The sequence below is a fragment of the Carassius gibelio genome, chromosome B25 (genome assembly GCF_023724105.1).
Source record: "Carassius gibelio isolate Cgi1373 ecotype wild population from Czech Republic chromosome B25, carGib1.2-hapl.c, whole genome shotgun sequence".
Classification (NCBI taxonomy): Eukaryota; Metazoa; Chordata; class Actinopteri; order Cypriniformes; family Cyprinidae; genus Carassius; species Carassius gibelio.
In genome coordinates, this window is record NC_068420.1 from 9,961,411 (window position 1) to 9,980,631 (window position 19,221).

The window sequence follows — 19,221 nt, forward strand, 5'->3', positions numbered from 1 at the left end:
GCGCAAGATAGCTTTATCAATTAGCATCGAACAGCCGGAAGTACAAGATGTAGTAGCCACTGGGCATGTCCGTCCGTTGCGCTATGGTCCGTTGCTATGCGCCTGAAAGACTTCCGTTTCCACTGATGAAAGAGGAGCAGATGCGACACAAGTACTATGTAAAAAAATATACATTTTGAGGAAATGCATAGCCTAGCTGGGTTTTCCATTGTTTCCATTTCAGTAATTTCAAAAGAATATGTCATTTCATAACACATGCAGTTTTGTACAAATGGTTTAACTTACTTAATAAACGATTTACTCGGGAAACATACATCTGTATGTAAACGACACGAACATCTACGTTAGCATGTAACGTTACTTTTCCTCATAATTTAATCATTACAATATTAATAATTCTGATGTTATTTGTTTATTTCGCTGTTTTATTTGAAGGACTTCTGTGAATATGGAGTAACGTCTGGTATAATCTGCCCCCAAATAACACCCCCGAATATCACAATAATGAATTTATGTGTTTATTATTTGAATATAAATGATTTAACGGCGAAGCAGACGCACACACGATCTGTGACGTCATGGTTTCCTTAGCAACCATGGCTGAAACAACGGAGGACGGTGAAATCAACAGGGATGAAAAACAACTTGTTGGACTTGTTGAGGACTTGAAGTAAGACACAAAATTATTTTTAATAACAACTATTCTTGCAAAACGATAACCTTTCATATTTTCCAAACGATAACCTTTGTTCGTTTTAATATATGCAGTTGGCTGATAACCAGCCCGCAGCGTCTCAAATGACTTTAAGCGATTTATTTCTTGATCTGTCAACAGTCATTTAAATGATTTTTTTTTTTACATTTGAATAACTCATGAATAACTCATTTGAATAACTTTTGTCAACCTGAATTTAAGACGCTCAAATGCAGTGCTACAAGCAGAGATCGATATGTTTGAGCGATATATTACTGGGCTGGACCTGCAGCCTCAATCGGAGAATTATGAAACATCATCACAGATGGAAATAGCAACGGTACGTATTTCATATTCGATGTGTGTTATATGCGTTTTGAATAATTTCTCATTTTTGTAAACATATGAATACAGCCATGCAGTAACATTCCATACGTAATGACGTCACGGTTGTCTCTTTCCACTCTCAAATTTTGAGGTGAATTATTACTTGTGCATGTTAATCTCGTAGTCTAAAAAGTTTTACGTTGTTTTATTTCTTAAAAAAAAAAATATATATATATATATATACATATATACATATATATATATATATATATATATATATATATATATATATATATATATATATATATATATTATTTCCTTGATGTCATTAGTTCATTCATCAATGACTGTCAATCACAACATTATCAATCTTTTGTCACCAGAGTCCAGGAAGGAAAACTAAAGCAAAACAACAGCTCCTGACACTGGAACAGAAATGTGATGTCGCCAAAAGCATGCATAAACAGATGACCGAGGATCTGAAGAGAGCAAAAGACCTTTCAGAAAGAGAGCTGGACAATTACAAGGTCATTAGTCAAGAGAGAGAGGGAGAACAAGCTCATGAGGCTATTACTAATTCATTTCATATGCTTATGTAATTGATTCTGCCCTCTTTAGGCAACTCTGGAAGAAGCTGATATCCACTTGGCGGAGGTTAAAAAAGAATGTTGCCAGTTTGATCGTGACATTGGTAAAGCACTGCGGGATAAAAAGAGTGTGACGATGAGTGCTGAGAAGGTCATCAGATACATTGAGGACAAAGTAAAGGCCAAGGTAAAAGAAAACTTCAGATTGCATGTTTACAAGAATAGTAATTTGAAAGCACAATAAAGCGCCCACATTTTTCCAGGAGAGCCTGATTGAGAAGTTGCATCAGAAGAATGCAGCACTCCTCGCATACAAGAAAAAACTACAAATCCAATTGAAACAACAAGAGGAGATGGGTGAAGGCCTGACAGCTTTGGACTTTGAGCAGCTCAAGTTTGGGAACATGAAATGTAGGAAGCTTCTGGATGAGCAAAACCTCAGACGCGTGGAACTCAAATTACTCACAGGGAAGACCCTGCATGTCTTGAATTCCAATAAGGTGAGATGCTCAATCAACCATAATGTGGTCCTGAAAGCTTAAGACATCAACTGTTTTGTCTTTGACCTAAAACTCCGAGTGTCTACAGGATCATGTTTCAATATTTTAATCGTGCAGGAGAAGCTTCAGACCTTGACACATGAATCAGACATGCTGAGCAGTGACACAGCTTTACGGGCGAAATTACTGATGAAGTTTGAGGAGGAGACCAAGCAAGCAGAGGAGGTCAGGATAATGAAATTCCTTATATGCACTTCAGAACCCAACGTCATGGTAGTAAATAAATAAATATTACAATTCTGGTAATCTATCGACCATTATTAAAAACAACAATAACAGACTAAAAGACTTTTGTACTATTTGGAGTGGTACTACTCCACTGGCCGAAAGCCATAATAGATTTTTTTTCCTGACAGGAACGAAACAAGGCAGAGGTTCTGAACAGGAAGTTGAGGGCCCAGTTGGCCGATTTTCACGTACCACATGTACTACAATACATCAAAGTTAAGGAGTCTCATGTTCAGCTGAAGAAGAGTGTTAAAGAATGGGAACGCAAGGTGGAGATTGCAGAGGTGAGGATTCTTAAAGTATATGTATAATTTTTTTATTTTTTTTTTAATTTCCAGAATTGTGGTTTTTAATGACCTTATTATTATTATTCCAGATGGCACTAAAAACATACTCAAAATCCTGGGACAAACTTCGGATCACTGCTGGAGCCAGAACAGTTCCTACACGATATGCAGCCGTAGATGCTGGATTGTATGGATTCTGAAACAACAAAAACTAAACACGTCCTAAATAATCTCAATACCCAAGATGAGGTCAAAGTAAACCACATATTTTAAAACAAATGCATCAATATGCAGAAAAATAAAATGAACATAAAAATGACAAGAATGCATTATTCATGAAAAGGTTTATTAGTTAGTGCTGTGTGTATTAAATGCTACATACAGATATTTAAGCATGAATATCACATCAACCGCCACATGAAGTTTTCTTACTAGCTCATTCACAATCTACAATTTGAAAAAAAATCAAGGTGAAATATGTGCACTCGGAAGTGCAGATACTTGGAACAGATTACGGGAACTAACACAGCAGGCATGCACGGGGTGGAGGGGTCTCAAAACCATAGAGGAAGGTCATCAATCTTAACGTTCTCCTGTGGTCCTGACACGTCTGCCAAGTATATAGATATTTATATAGAGATTTTAAACAATATTAATAAAAAAGTAATAAACGTGAAAACATAAAAAACACAACATAGTTGCCAAATTCAACTGCTCACTGATTGAATGCCTACAGTAAAAAAAAAAGCCCCTCTGCAAATCAAAACTTGGACAGCTTGTTCTATTCAAATTCAGATTTATAAACCAATAAAAATGTGGTAGCTTCTTCTAATATTAAAAAAGTAGAGTATGTGATTGAAAATCCAAAGATTACTCTTGAATGAGTACCACTTAAGGCTGATTTATACTACTCCATCAGACCTACGCTGTAGCCAACGCGAAGATGCACTTTTTTATGTCGTAGCCTGATGTGCACCTCTCCAAAAATCAAACAGTACGTCAATTCAACGCGGACAGCAAGCATTGTGATTGGTCTGCTTGAACTCCTCCCTTCATATACTTGAGTTTTGTGTGTTTAGGTGCATTTTAATATATTATAATGTTACGCCTTTTTATGTAAAATAAAACAAAGCAAAGAACAAGTGTCTTATTTATTATACTACATAGTATTATACATCAGTAGTTGTCCGTGACAAACAATGTTGATCTGCCGTGATACAAGTCCTTGTGGAGACTGAAATAATGCAATCTTGTTCTGTTCCACTGTTGTCTCCTTTTGTAGTTTTAAATAATTATTTAAAATTAATTTGCCGCCGTCACAGCGATTATGCTTCTCCGATGAGCTGCTTCTACTTCGACTTTTGTCATAGTACTGCGGGCTACACCAGCAACATGACCATGGACGTGTAATGCACATCGATGCAGACAACGATGCAAAAGTATAAATGAAAACTGATGCATAGCCTACAGCGTAAAGGCTACACCTTAGGTCTGACGCAGTAGTATAAATCAACCTGTTCCCTCTAAAACATGTACATGTATATACTACGATTGTAGTAAGTGTCAGTTTAAAAAACCTTTTCAAAAGAACATACTGGTTATTATTTGATGAGTATGCAACACAGACATTCACGAACAAAAACGTCAGAATGACGTGCATTTAAGTCAAGGCCTTAGAGGCCCAAACAATCACTTTCCCTCCTTGATTCTGGGGGGAACTGAAAATCCATTTTGAAAGTCTTTGATCTTATGGTTTTTATAAAAGAATAACAATAAATGACTCGCCGTCATGTTGCGAAAGGCAAATGACTGCAGGCAGGACACGGTGTTGGCAGATCAGACACGTGGATAAATCTAAACAGCAGAGGAAGAATGACACTTAGGGTACTGTACAAGTAGGCCTACATGAGTCCTGTATGGGGGAGTGGGTGGCCGGACAAGGGGTAAAAACCTTTATAAAAACAGTCAACTTTCACACAACCCTGAACACACCAATAACAATCCAAACTACATCTACAAAGAGGCTGAAATTAATTTAAAAGGCAAATCGGAAAACAAAACTTAAAGAATATATGAATCAGACCTTCACATGAAAAGCTACTTATAAAATTGTGGTGCAGTTTAAAAAAGACAACGCAATATCTAATGACAGGACTGGTAAACAAGTTGCATCCATACTATGTACATACAGTAATACAGGAAGCCTTTGCAGGTTTTTTTTAGGCAATTTTCAGGACAGCTGTACTGATTCCTGTGTTAATATGAACTGTTTGTATACAAGATTGAGGTTTACATTTCTATATAGATTCTATATATTTATGTATAATCTCAGTGAAATGTAGAGACCGTCTGAGGTCGTTATACTTCTGCTGGTTAACGATCTGTCCCGTTTAAGTTCTGGTACAGTACAGTGATGGTTTTTGGTACATACCATTAGTTGCCACAATGAGGGGAAGGTCAACACTGACATACACAAGACAGTTTCAACAGCACAAATTTGTCCCCCTTTTTGTTTTGTCATTAGCTTTGGGGTGAACTAAATGCGCACAGTAGGCTGCCGGAGTTGCTCCAAATGTGTGTAAAACATACTCATACTGGAGGCAAGGCTAGTGATCAGAATAGCTGTTAACATAGAGGCACACAGTAAGCAGTATTTCAACCATTCTAGGTACGACCAAAATGAAAGAATATGATAGAATCAAGCCTGAACAATTAGTTGCAGACTTGTTTTTTTGTCTTGTGCTCTAGAGATCTGATGGGGGCATTGTGAGCCACGTTGGGTCAAGGAGCCACCATGCAGGGCAAATACCGACCTACGGGACTAGGATCACAGTGCTATCTGGGACAGAGTTTGGAGATCTCCCCCTGCCTCTTCCCAGGATTTAGATAGAGATCGATAACTTTTTGCCAATAAAATCCAATTAAAGTATGCCTCTTGATATCAAAAAGGGAATAACTAGTTGACCATATGCATGTGTTTAGAAGAAAATGAGGTATTATGAGGTTACTGGGCCTTGTAAGAATTCATTTGACTGGAGTAGTTTGCGGTGATTGATAATACCTTTGCAAATGGTAATCGGGGGCACAAATTACTGAATGAGAGAGGACACAGGGTACCCCCCACCCTCAGCTGTGTGCTGGACAGTATGCTCCTGAAGGGCTCCTAGATCAGTGAATCGCTCTCCACACCATACACATTTAAACTGGGCATCTCTTGCATGCACGCTTTGATGCTTGGCCAGGTGTTCACGCTGCTTGAAGCCCTTGTCGCAACTGGCGCACTTGTAGGGCTTCTCGCCAGTGTGGACACGCCTGTGTCGCTGCATCTCCGAGGAGTACTTGAAGCGCTTCTCACAGTCGAGACACTTCAAGGGCTTCTCCCGGGATGGGTCGCATCGGTGCTGCACGAACTCTGAGGAGGACAGGAAGCGTCGGTCACACAGTGAGCATTTGAGAGGCTTCTCGGTGCAGTGGGAATTCTGATGCCGCTGTAGCGTGGTGGCCTTTTTGTAGGCCTTTCCGCAAACGTCGCACTTGTAGGGCTTGTCTGGATTTGTGGGTGGCGAGGTGGACTCACCACATTTGTGACGGAGCAGCTCCCCGGACTGGCTGAAGCCCTTTCCACAAGAGGCGCATTTGAAAAGGTTGTCCATGCCGTGAACGTGCTGGTGGTACAACAAGTGGGACGGCTGCAGGAAGCCCTTGTCGCACAGGTTACATTTGAAGGGGCGGTCGGCGGAGGGCTTGTGCGTTCGCCTGTGGCGCACCAGGGCATACTGTTGTTTAAAGCTCATCTGGCAGTCTTCACAGTGGAATGGGCGTTCCTCCGAGTGGGTGCGTTCGTGCTGTCTCAAGTCGGACGGACGCTTGAAGCCCTTCCCACAAGTGGCGCAGCGAAACGGCCGAGCACCTTGCGGCTGACACTGGTGGTGGAGGAGCTCGGAAGACTCTTTGAAGTGCAACTCGCAAAGGTTGCACTTGAACAGGTGCTCACCTGAGTGGGCGTACATGTGACGGACTAGGTGAGATCGGTGCTTGAAGCTCTTCTCACACACCGCACACTTGAACGGCCGTTCGGAGCTGTGGGTACGCTGGTGGTGGGCTAGATGAGAGGACTGGCTGAAGCTTTTGTCACAAGTTTCACATTTAAAAGGCTTCTCGCCCGTGTGGACGCGTTCATGACGGGTGAGCTCAGATAAGTGACGGAAGCCCTTGGAGCACACCGAACACTTGTAGGGCCTGTCAGGTTGCGAAGGCTCGAAAGTAGGCTGGCCTGATGTCCCAACGGCAGCGCTGCCACTGGATGACGCTTCGTCGGTGGATGGTTGCCCTGGAGTGGCCGTTGACGAAGTTGGTGTGGCATTTCCAGAACCCGGCCGATATGTTTTTTCACATATGGAGCACTTCATTGGGTTGCCGCTGTTATGGGCATTGTGATGTTGCGCTAGAGAAGTTAACAGGGAGAAGCCCATCTTGCACACCCCGCACACAAAGGGTTTCTGCTCCACCTGTACACACTGGTGCTCCAACAGGTCAGTGGCTTGGTGGAAGATTTTCAGACACTGCGTGCACTGAAATGAACGGTCTTGGCTCACCATGCACTGGTGCTCATGAGGATTAGCCAGATGGGAGATGTCATGGCCACACGCACCACACTTGTGTCCTCCTTCGCTCCCGACATGCAAGGAGGGTTGCTGCGCTTGTGCCGCATGCTGCTGCTGGTTGTGCTGCTGATTGTGATGCTGCTGTTGTTGTTGCTGCTGCTGCTGGGATTGTTGCTGCTGCTGTTGTTGTTGTTGCAATGCCGTGTCTGGCTGGAGGACGATGCCGTAGACGGTGCAGCCCAGTGTGTCCGCCCCTGGTGGGATGGTGTGCACAACTGGAGGTGGGGCAACAGCATGCTGCTGCCATGCCTCCGTCATCCGGGCTCGGCTGTATGGATTCAGCTTTGTGCCGTAGTTCAACCTCTTTCCAGGTGAATTTAAGTGGAAGGGATTGTTGGACTGCCCACGATGGGAAAGGTGGGGAGGCAAAGAGGAACTTATTTTGACAGCTCGTGAGAATGACAAATGAAGAAAAAAACTAATTATATGTAATAATGTTTTCAGGAACACTTTGTGGTTTGATATAGCAGCGAACTGACATGGATGTGAGCATCAGCCAAACGTTCAAAGGAGCTTGATCCTTTTCATCACCTTGGTACAGCCCTAAAAGAGAAAAACAAGAAAACTGGATAAAAAAACGTCCAATAAAACACTCCAAATATCTTTAGGGGCATTCACACTGCAGGCCTTCACAACAAGGATGATTGTGAAACAGTTTTGAGCCAGTTGATGGAACAATCAATGCCTCATCATACATTAGTTGATCTTGTACTTCGTACATTAGTTGATCTTGTACATGACATTTTACACTTACATAGAAATTTAAACTTAATATTAAAATGAGTATTATCATTACATAATTTGCTGATTTAAATCTTTCCAGTGTAACATTATCTAACCCGCTGACAAAAGGCATTTTTTTTTTCATTGCCAAGTTAAGGCTGCTTTGTACCCATTTAAAATTCAGTGTTAAGATACAATGGTGCAATAAACAGGCTAAATTAAGCCTTTAATGTATTTATGCCACCTCAGAGTAGAATTTAATAAGTCTAAGAAGCACTTTTGTATCACCTTTGAAGTGTAAACTTGTTTTATCGAAACAGATATAAAAACATATTTTTGGAAACATCAGTAAGACTACGTTAAAAATGACATAATTCATTATTTTTTGTTGTCAAAAATAAAATAAAAATCAAGATGGTATGGAAAATATATTTTCTGGTATATAGAAAATATAGCTGAAACTAAAATGTGTGTGCACATAGTATAGCAAAAAAATAAAAAATATCGACTGGTGTGAAAGGAACACAATAAAATAGCCATATTGTTAAGCAATAAGAGCCCTGACATTGACAGTAGCTTGAATCATTAAAATTGACCAGAGAAAGCTGGTTATTTAAACCAACATGAGTTTAAAAATACTGCAGGTGATGCAGGAAAGCGGGCATCAACTTCTTACAAAAAAAAATAAAAAAATAAAAAAATAAATATATATAAATACAGCAGCACTCATATGTGATCCACTTTATGATATAAATGGTTACAGCAGGAACGCCTACTACATCATCAGCAAAGTGACTTGAGGATCTTGGCAATTTAACCACTGCTAATGTGAATGGCCTTGATCTTTACTCCAACAACTTTGGCTGGATGGTCTATTAGGAAATCTACATCATCCCACCAATGTACACTTCAAATCATATTATTCTAACTTGGAATATTAAGAGCACACCTATATTCTACATGAGCAACTGCTAAACTACTAACAATGAGCGAAAACGGCATCATTCGCACCAAATGAAACTTGATGACAGACCACTTCTCACCAATGGTATCAAATGTACGAGCATCTGTCTGCTACACATCAGGTTTCATTTTGGATAGCGAGATGGACTGTCTTGCCAACAAATAGCATTTTGATGCATCTCAGAAATGCATGATACCCAAAATGCTGTCCAGGTAGGAAACTCTAAATTATTTTTTGAGACAGTTCTATTGTCTCAGTCACCACATTAATAGCCTGTGTACCAAACCACGCATGCACGGTTAAGAAAATTTAATAACACAGAACGATATGTAACGTATGACGCTCGATCGACGCATATTTGTTTACACACCACTCGCGGAACACACTATTATTATTATTATTTGTGTGTGTGTGTTTTTATCGCGGTTCTTAAAATCCGAAAAAATTGTAACGTTACATAAAATTAGCACAAGTATTAATGTCCAACACAGAACCCAACAGATTATAAAACCGGCGGGTTTTCAAGACACCTGGGATAAAATACGAGCACACAGCTTTGCAAAATGGCTAACGATAATTTGCAAGCTGGCTAACAGGCTAACATTAGCCTTGCAACACACAAACCCTGATATATTTTGTTCAGATATGCATATTACCTTTTTCATAAGCGGGTTCCACGCATGGTCATTCTTGGAAATATAAGTTTAATAATAAAACACAGCTTATGGTGTTTTTGAAGGCCGTAAATTCTCGCACCGATCCGCGGTCTCGGTAGGCCGCACCCCCTGGACACTGCCTACAAAAACACAAGAAAACACTGCCAACTCTCCGGATCTCTGTTGGGCTGCTCCGGCAAAAACCCGATAAGTCTTTTCGGCGTTTGCAGCGCATTTAGGGGAGTCGACAGGCGAGGGTGGCCCAACACATAGTGTGTTTTATTAGGGGCTGGGATCAGTGACCACCGAAACCTCCGACAGCCGAACGGGAACCTGAATAACACATAACTGACATCCTCGCAAAACATACCGGAACTTCATTTATATTATTCAAGAACGGTGATTAGATGTACATATTCATACTAAAACGTCAGTATTACGCATAATATGTGACTGTCGCTGTTTCAGGTTATATGGGTAAATTGTTGTTATATTATAACGCTTTTGGACGAATTATTGTAGCACACGACAGGATAACAGTTCATTTGAAGCTTCAATACGAACATCAACGTCAACATTTTGTTCGTGTTAACGCTGTATGTTAAAGTTTATGCTAGGATGCAAGATTACGTTTATGAATAGAGACTTAATGTTATGCTGACCAGCTGTAATGTTTTAATAAGGCAGAATGCAAAATAGCCGGAAGGTGACCCCGGAACCATTTGAATTCATCGTTGCTGTTGTGGGACGGACAACATCTGTGATGGGAGGACTGAATCTTTTCTTGAATCGGTTCTTTTGAATTGTTAGTTTATAAGAACCGCTTTAAAAACGTACCTAATCCATGATTTGAATAAAAAATGTAATCCCAAATAAAACCAAACAATATTAATAAAACCCAACAATGTGTCGTTAGTGTGATGATATAAACCTGCCATATATAATATGCTGAAGCTCAGAAACGATCGGACCGCTTGTTCAGATTTGTGAATGAATCATTCTGACCGGTGCTGTGAACCGGTTCCACTGATTCACTGTAAATGATCTGACTCATAAGAACGATTCATTAACGAATTCTCGTGTTTGTTGTATCGGTGCGCCGTGAAGAAACGGCAACATTTTTTTTTCAACAGAAGCATATTGCACACTGAATATCGGGAAATAATCTTTCTTTTTCCCCTCCAGGGCTGTTGAGAATGTGAACTTTCAGGTTTGCTAACATGTGTTTCTGTAAACATTTGTGTTTTAAGACTTTTCATATTTAAGCAGAATAAAATAAAACTTTTGTAGTAAACGAACTGCTGCATAAATATGTCTTGGTTACATTACACAATTTTGGTCAAGAGCATTTTATTGTACATTATTGAAACATGGTGATTTTTCACTAGTATGCAACAATCTTTTGTTTAGGCACAAAGAGCCAGACCCTGGGCTTACATTCCACTGAAAAACGCATTGCATTTTTTCAATCAAGCCATTTTATGCGCAACACACCACATCCTGAAACAGAAAGACCTGGTTTCACTTTCCACAGTTGGACCTTAACAAATACAGTCTTTGTTTTTATAACAGAACTTAATCTTAAACTCCAGTTTTAAAGACAACAAATAACTTGCTTCACAAATCAATATTCATTATATTCAAGAGGTCAGTGCATCAGCACAGTTTGTACATGAGTAACAACATTAACCCATTGTGGGTCGTGGCACAATAGCAGTCACAGAGGTTAAGCCGACAAATTGAGCAACAATGAGATTCAGCACTAGCGGTATTGCACTATATTTGAGATCTCTTGATAAAAAACATAAATCAATACTGGTCACAGCCTGATAAATTGCCTCTTGCTTGTTCGACAGAAACTGCAACGTCAGTACAATTTGGATAAAAAATTCATTTAAACAAACAAAAAAAAGCACTAGTTAAAATTTTTTACATTTTAAGAAGTTAGAAGTTAAAAACAGACAATATTTAAAAAATGTAATTGACAAGGTTTAACGGCAGGCAATTGCTTTTCACATGAATCAACTGTGATTTGGGAATTAAAATCTCTATAATATTAAATCACTAGATTTGAATTAAACAGAAAAACATTTACAAAAATTTCTATAAATGTTGATTGTGCCCAACAATATCACCCCGGTCTCCTGCTGAATCTGAATTCCACAATTAGAGAACTTTGAAAACCAATTTAGATAACTTACATCCTCTAATGTGACCCATCCCACCCAAAAAGCAGAACCGAGTCCTGTCGCTTTGGCATGCCAGAATCTTCAGTTCAAAGTTAAACAGGGGAAGTGTGATGCCATCACGGTGAGAACAGCACCTTTTTGATGTAGTTAACCGTGGTTATGTTCAACAGTATGGCAACATGCTCATTCCCAGGCAGCTCGAACATGTGGACAGGCTGCTTCTGTTGGCCCATCCAGCGTTTGCATTGTGTCGCGCTCAACAGGTTGACCGTTCCGTCTCCATCCCCGTTGATGACGGTGGGATCTACGTCTGGGAACTTTGTGTAATTGAATCCCTGAGGTGTGGGGATTCCGGTGCCGTAAAGGCAGTGGACAGGAACGCCTGGAGGCTGAAGTGCACTGACCAGCGGTTCTGTGTCCTGCCTCATGGCCCAGCCGTCCTCATAGTTGATATCTTTGAAGAAGCGCTGATAGTCTTGGACAGTGTAGCTGGTGTTGGGGGTGGAAACCAGGACCATGTCTTTGGGCCAGGTGTGGGCGTAGGGGAAGAGCCAGACGGTGGAGACGGCCGTACGCTGCTGGGTGCAAATTTTTAGAGGACTGATGACAGGAATGCGGTTGTTGTCACCTGTGATGGAACCAAAAGCATTTAAAATGTCAAACCAGTGATCGAAAATAGGTTTAAAAACACAAGTGCCAAGTTTTGATGGGTTGTTCACACAGGACTCATTTCTGCATTTCACTGCATGTTTTTTTTGTGTGTTTTTCCATTAAATACGTGCTAGACAGACATGTTTGACTGTTGCATTTATGTATTTGTATTGTATTTATGATTTATTTCATATGCTTTCGAAAACTTCCACACAATTTTATTTTAATTCTAAAAATGAAATAATTTTAAATATACATTGTAAAAAAAAATTTAATAAATAAAGCAGAAGTATGTTTAACAAAAAAAATGCCCTTTCAGATATTCTACTTCAAAATTTTAAGCTTAATTTAATGTGTAACATGCCTTCTTTTTAACGGATTGTAAAATTGATCAGCTGTTCTTTATTTCACTGTATGTTTGTCAAAATTAAATGTTTTTACAAATATTATTAACTATACATCTGACTTGATTAAATTATTACATTTTTGAGTTTGCAAACCACATGACAAAAAAGCTTTAAAAATATAAATATAATAAGCAGTTTTGTTGAATAATTAAATAATATTTTTTAATGAAAAAAAAGTAATCCTAGAATATTAAATAGTCATGCTTCCTCAGAAATAATAATACAAGACTACGACAAAGTTAATTAATACTCAGAAATAAAAGGTGCATTCAAGCCACTATAAATGTGAATTAATTTTGCATTATTTAATACAACAAAAATGAGAGCCACATCATTGACCTACAAATTCATCTCCTTCCACAACAAATTTGGCCCATACCTGTTGCCATAACTCTCAGAGTTTTGGCCACTCCGGCCCATGGAGGACCTAAACTCACAAATGCCTTGATGTACCGGTCCTTCCAAGCCTGTGGCTGGTGATTGAGAAAATAGAGTGTGTACATATTCCCCATACTGTGTGCGATGAGAACCACTGGACCTCCAGCTTTATTAGCCATCTCCTCAATCATCTGCTGCAGACGCAAGAAGTACTCCTTATTCTCATCTACAGATACGGATCAGGAAAAAACGGAAGAAGTTAGACATAAAGACAAGAATCAACATGTTCCCGAGAATTTTGATTGTTTTTTTGTGCACAAACAGATCATGAAGATACTGACTTGGGGCTTTACGCCAGTCATAGGGGGCACCTCGAACATCATCGTCTCTGGTGTAACCCCAGTCAACCAATGCTTGTACTATAGTGAAGAAGTACATGCCTGGAAGAGGCAAAGCTCTCGTCAAACAACCGTTACTAATCAACATACTAACATAATGAAATAAACACCCAGTTTGCACTCACCCACACTCTGTTTGCTAGGATCCAGATATTCCAAACTATAGGTCTTTCCAAAACCAGGCACTCTGACGTCCACCCCCGGAGGAGCTTCAGTGAGGTGGGTTGAGTGATTGTAAAGTAGCCTGCAAACAAAATACTTGATGATTACATGTTTCCATATTCAAAGCAAGGTATGAAAAGTAATGGTAACACTTTAGTATAGGGTCCAATTCTCACTAATAACTAGTTGCTTATTAGCATGCCTATTATTAACATATTGGGTGTTTATTAGTACTTATAAAGTACATATAATGCATGACATCCATAATCCTACCCAATACCCTAAGCTTAACAACTACCTTATAAACTATTAATAAGCAACAAATTAGGAGTTAATTAAAGGCAATAGTCATAGTTAATGGATAGTTAGAGAATTGGACCTTAAAATAAAGTGTGACCAAAGTAATAAGGAGAAAGAGTTACCTTCCTATCTCAAAAAAAATGCACAGCATGTCTAGATTTTAACGCTCAATTGAGTGCATTAGTGCCAGGCAACTTTTTCAGATGACATTAGTTTCATGAGCATTTTTTTTTCCTATTCATTCTTCCAATAGGGATTTCTAAAGAAATATTTATTGAAGTATTTTAACTAGCCATTAACCAAGCCGAATCACTACATTACAAACCTTAATTTGCAGAAGAAAAAGAAAAAAACATTTTGAAAATTGAAAAAAAATGACTATAATCAGAAAAACTATAATCAGATTAAATATTGTGAATGACAATTACATTTAAAATAATGGCGAAATATCAAATTAACCATTTCAATGTTGTTAATTATATCTATAGAAACAATATATTTAAAGTTATTGCAGACACTTATTGGATTAAATTTTCTGTTTAGCATATTGGGTAATGTAGTTTTTAGCTAAAGATTTGGCAATTAAACACCATTATTTAAAAAATATATACCAATACCACTGATTTAACAACCAAGGAGAATGATGCTTGTTTTTCAAAAAACGGTATGGATATCAATTGCCACATCACGTGAGCACCTTCCGATTCCTGCTGCCCTTTACCTCATGTTATCAATCCAGCAGTCAATGGCCACCGGCACCAGCAGCTCCAGGTTGAGCCATAATGTGAAGTAGTCCTCGGTCTTCTTGTAGCAGATGTAGTGCACTACACTAGGTTTGTCAAGTTTTGCTTCAAGCTGATTCCCAAGATCTCCAGGAACTACAGAAAGAAGTCATTAGGTCAGCTAACCAATCACACATTCACCATGAATAAAAATACAAGACAGCTCCATCAGATGTTAATGAGTATACACAGGAAGCTTAATAAGAAGCACTTCTACAAAAAAAAACTACTACGGATATGATCAAAGAACCACTGTTTAAAAAGACTTAACACTATCACTCTCCAAAAGAGATTACCCATTTATCCCCTACTGTTTAAACATCTCTATCATCGCTAATCCTGGACAGTTTGGTCTGGTTTGAAGCATTTAACCCCCACTATGCTTCCTAGCATGGTTTCCGGCAATGTTTGCATGTCTTTATCGTCGGTCACCACGTCCAGAATTCATTTTTCACATATTTAACATGACTAAGAAGAATCGTTGTTCCTGCTATCAGGTGTCATGTAAATATTGGCATGTCAAATATTGTACTTAAGACATTGATATAGACATTCTTTTGTAGAAATAATGTACTTAAGCCATGTTTTATTGCTGTATAATGATGGAGTGTAAATTTAGACACAAAGACAAATCTTTTTACACAAAGGGTATCTGAAGAAAAAAAAAATCCAGTCTAGTTATGTTTTGTGTTTTGCAAACATATTCACAAAAATATTTGAAGGTGGTCTTGGCTACCTAAAAGTGGTATGACCAGATGTTCTACCAGTTTTGATCCACCAATGACCAGGTAGAAACCAAGAACCAGTGGGACATACAAGTTCAAGGTCAAAATGGTTAATGGAACAAACAACCAGATAAAAACTTGGATCCATCTTCAATCAGCTTGCTTTTATGTTCCAAAACACAGATACTACACAGATTTTTATATATATATATATATATATATATATATATATATATATATATATATATATATATATATATATTTTTTTTTTTTTACTAAAGGTTTATGGTAAGTTATTGCAAATATATATATACACATACACACACACAAGATATTTCAGGGTATATTAGACTTTTAAGGCTCATATGACTAACTAAACAAACAGATGAATTAAAACGAAATTACGTATTAAGACAGTGCCATGTCAAAAAGGTAACGTTAGGCTACTTCTATACAATACTTCTAGAAAGTCTGAAAAATGAGCGTATGTAATTCTACGTTTATAAAGCGTAGTCTTAAATGTCAATTTGTTTTTGTGGAATAATAGTAATTAAAAAAAAAACACGTGTATTTTATTTACGACCGGTTGCGTAATCAGTGACAAAAAAAGTCGTTAGATTTTTTTTTCCTCGCTCGAGTCATATGACCGCGTCATATGAGAAACCGCCAAAGCGATAATACACATCTAGACAGAAGAAAAAGCCATATAAGAATAGGCTAGAATACTATGGGTTTACTTTGTTTTTTTACTTTTACACCCGGTAAATTCCAGTTAATCTACGTCGTTTTAACACTCGCAGCTGTTTACTCATGTGTATTAAACTGTTAATAAAATATCGACACCTTTCAAGAGGTGTTAAACCACCACAGATAAGTTCTGGTTATAAACGCATTCAGATATTAAACACCCCACATACTACTATACAATACATGGATATGAGATTAACTGACTTATTGTACATCATGTAACAGTAGTTCGATTTCAAAACCTAATATTAATTCAAACGCTATCTAAACAACATTTAGCCCATCACAACTTTTAAGCAAATTAACTAAATGGAAAATCAAAAGTGTTGTCTAGGTAGGCAGCTCATTAGGTTTTGAAGCACAGCCCGTGTGACAATTCATCATGAGACAAGTAAACAACTGTGACTTGTGTCAACTACAGAAACGCAACAGGACATTTCCACACTGCGGATGTGCTGTAATAATAAGCGAACTTACTGAGGACCACAGGCGGTCGATCCGAGCACACTTTCCCCGGTGAGCATTTCAAACTAATGCTGTCGGTAAATGACACCAACAACAAACACAGCTGGAGCGACGTGAGGATCAACCGATGGCAGGAACTCATCTCTTTCAGTGGCTAACACCTCTGCTGGCTTACAGGATCAAGGGTGCATTTGTGTTTATCTGTCCATCGTGAGGTCTGAGAGCGATCTGAGAAGTCTCTTCTGGGTCTGCAGTACAGTGGGATGAGCAAAGATAATGTGGCTATCATGCATTACGTGTTTTTAAAGCAGCTAGACGCGAACAAACAATGGCAGAACGCATCGAGTCAGTGGGCGGAGCTTTGAGAGACAGATCGATTATGGCAAAAAAAAATGCTGCAAGGATTGATTTAACAGAGCATGCGTTATCTGTATATAGTCATGCATACCTCAAATGCACATTTCGAAATAAATGTGTGTTTGAAAAATTAAGGACTACAACTACTTCAAGGACTGACTCTTGTCATTTGTATCAGAATTACAAGTAAAAACCTATTCAAATAGTAAGCAAATTGACACAGACCTTATAATTTATTAAACTGAAAACACATAACAAATTAGCCTGAATGACACTACTTATTTTTATTTTGATAGATCATTGGAATAATAAGAAACATATAAAATGCTTGTATTAAATTATTGAAATCTCAATTCATTTGAATAAAATGTATTTTATTTATTAAAAACAGGCAATACAAAATTAGTATTATTAAAACACTATTGTCATTTTTACTCTTTATTCTTTATTTTATATTTCCGTATAAATGTATTTTTATTTAAGATTAAACACTTTTCAAAAAAAATTTCCAATAGAAACGTTTATTATAAACTTTTAATTTACTTAATAATAAAATAGGAACAGAATTTAATAATCATTTAAATAGCTAAAAATAAATTAACTACAAATTAATTAAAACTTTATACACATTTAAAAATAAAAAATGAAATAAAATAGCAAAAACATGCAACAAAGTTTAAAAAACTTTAAATAAAAGTTACAAATGAAAATAGAAAAATAAAATGTAATTCAGAAATTGAAAGTGATACTAAAATAACACTGCTACTAACTGAAGTAAGACACTATATCTAAAATCTAAAGTTTGTTCTTATTGTATTATTGTATATCAAGCATAAAAGCAATAAAAACCAATAATCTATAAGCAGTATAAGCAGATTTGTGTTATATTGTTAATGTAGTCACGGGTTAACGGGATGACCATTGAATTATTGTCATATTGCACATGCAGGGTTGCACTCTCTATGTTTCACTCTCTATGAGGATGATGTTCAAAGATCATAGAGGATTAAGAAGGAAAAATACCAAACCGAGTTACTGATTAAAGAATTACCACCAAAATATCTATATTTAAAAAGAAACAATCAATTATTTTCTCCAACAACAATCAAGGAAAGATTTCCTGGCAAAATTACTGCCTGCTTCTGCGTGAACTCTGAACCTTTGTTTAACGCATTTGAATTTGTTTGCAAAAAGCTGATGTATATCAGACTTAGAACTCCTAAACTGGTTCAAAGGTTACAGAGTTCAGCAAATATTATCTGTACTGTGTACAAACAGGTGTAGGAAAAACATGGACACATATATGCACCACTAATGTGGATGAACATATTTATCTATTTATCATAAGCATTCGTTAAACTAGTTTAAAAGTGCCACAGCCTAAAAAACATCCATGACCCTGGACCACAAAACAAGTCTTAAAGGGTTAGTTCCCCAAAAAATACGTTTTTTTTTTTTTGCTCCAAAAAATTCTAACTGACCCTCTGATGTCACATGGACTACTTTGATGATTTTTTTCTTACCTTTCTGGACATGGACGGTAGACCGTACACACAGTTTCAATGGAGAGACTGAGAGCTCTCAGACTAAATCTAAAATATCTTAAACTGTGGTCAGAAGATACCAGTTATTAATTACATAATTTAGATTTTTAATGTTTTGATATTTTAAACTTAAAACGCTGATTACTGATCTTTGAAATTATTTTAAAATATATAAAAAGGTACTTTAAAATGTGAGATTTAAACCGCCAGTAGGTGGCAGCAAGTCCCTGTTAAGAAGTGAGTTTACTATTGAACCGAACCATTTATGGTTGATTCATTCAGGAACGAAACACTCTTTTTCCAGAGAAGCAAAACAGTGCTGTGGCTTTGTTTGGAACCATTTGTTGTTGGCGAAAGAGCAAAAAAATTAAAATAAAATATGCAATATGGTGTCTAAAACACAAGTCTCTTAATATTAACTTATTG

At 37.8% G+C, this 19,221-nt stretch overlaps 3 protein-coding genes across 5 annotated transcripts; 1 reads left to right on the forward strand and 2 right to left on the reverse strand.

Annotated features, from left to right (window-relative positions):
- The first annotated feature begins 27 nt into the window (after positions 1 to 27).
- Positions 28 to 3,008, forward strand: LOC128013876 (coiled-coil domain-containing protein 113). 3 transcript variants are annotated; one of them, XM_052597052.1, is made up of 9 exons: positions 28 to 158; positions 556 to 670; positions 917 to 1,034; positions 1,405 to 1,548; positions 1,640 to 1,795; positions 1,872 to 2,108; positions 2,226 to 2,333; positions 2,525 to 2,680; positions 2,773 to 3,008. In XM_052597052.1, exons 2-9 carry the CDS (start codon positions 579 to 581, stop codon positions 2,881 to 2,883), a joined length of 1,122 nt encoding a protein of 373 aa, XP_052453012.1. In that variant the 5' UTR covers positions 28 to 158; positions 556 to 578; the 3' UTR covers positions 2,884 to 3,008. The 3 variants fall into 3 exon arrangements, with proteins under 3 accessions (XP_052453012.1, XP_052453015.1, XP_052453013.1); XM_052597055.1 differs by having other exon boundaries at positions 34 to 151; XM_052597053.1 differs by having other exon boundaries at positions 97 to 351.
- A 4-nt stretch (positions 3,009 to 3,012) lies between these two features.
- Positions 3,013 to 10,379, reverse strand: znf319b (zinc finger protein 319b). The gene is made up of 2 exons (XM_052597050.1): positions 9,691 to 10,379; positions 3,013 to 7,890 (listed from the first exon to the last, which is right to left on the reverse strand). The coding sequence occupies exon 2, from the start codon at positions 7,603 to 7,605 to the stop codon at positions 5,773 to 5,775; it is 1,833 nt and encodes a 610-aa protein (XP_052453010.1). The 5' UTR covers positions 7,606 to 7,890; positions 9,691 to 10,379; the 3' UTR covers positions 3,013 to 5,772.
- Positions 10,380 to 11,023: 644 nt separating this feature from the next.
- pla2g15 (phospholipase A2, group XV) lies at positions 11,024 to 17,242 on the reverse strand. The gene is made up of 6 exons (XM_052597051.1): positions 16,907 to 17,242; positions 14,897 to 15,053; positions 13,839 to 13,957; positions 13,657 to 13,755; positions 13,317 to 13,541; positions 11,024 to 12,507 (listed from the first exon to the last, which is right to left on the reverse strand). Exons 1-6 carry the CDS (start codon positions 17,034 to 17,036, stop codon positions 11,996 to 11,998), a joined length of 1,242 nt encoding a protein of 413 aa, XP_052453011.1. The 5' UTR covers positions 17,037 to 17,242; the 3' UTR covers positions 11,024 to 11,995.
- Between the last annotated feature and the right edge of the window lie 1,979 nt (positions 17,243 to 19,221).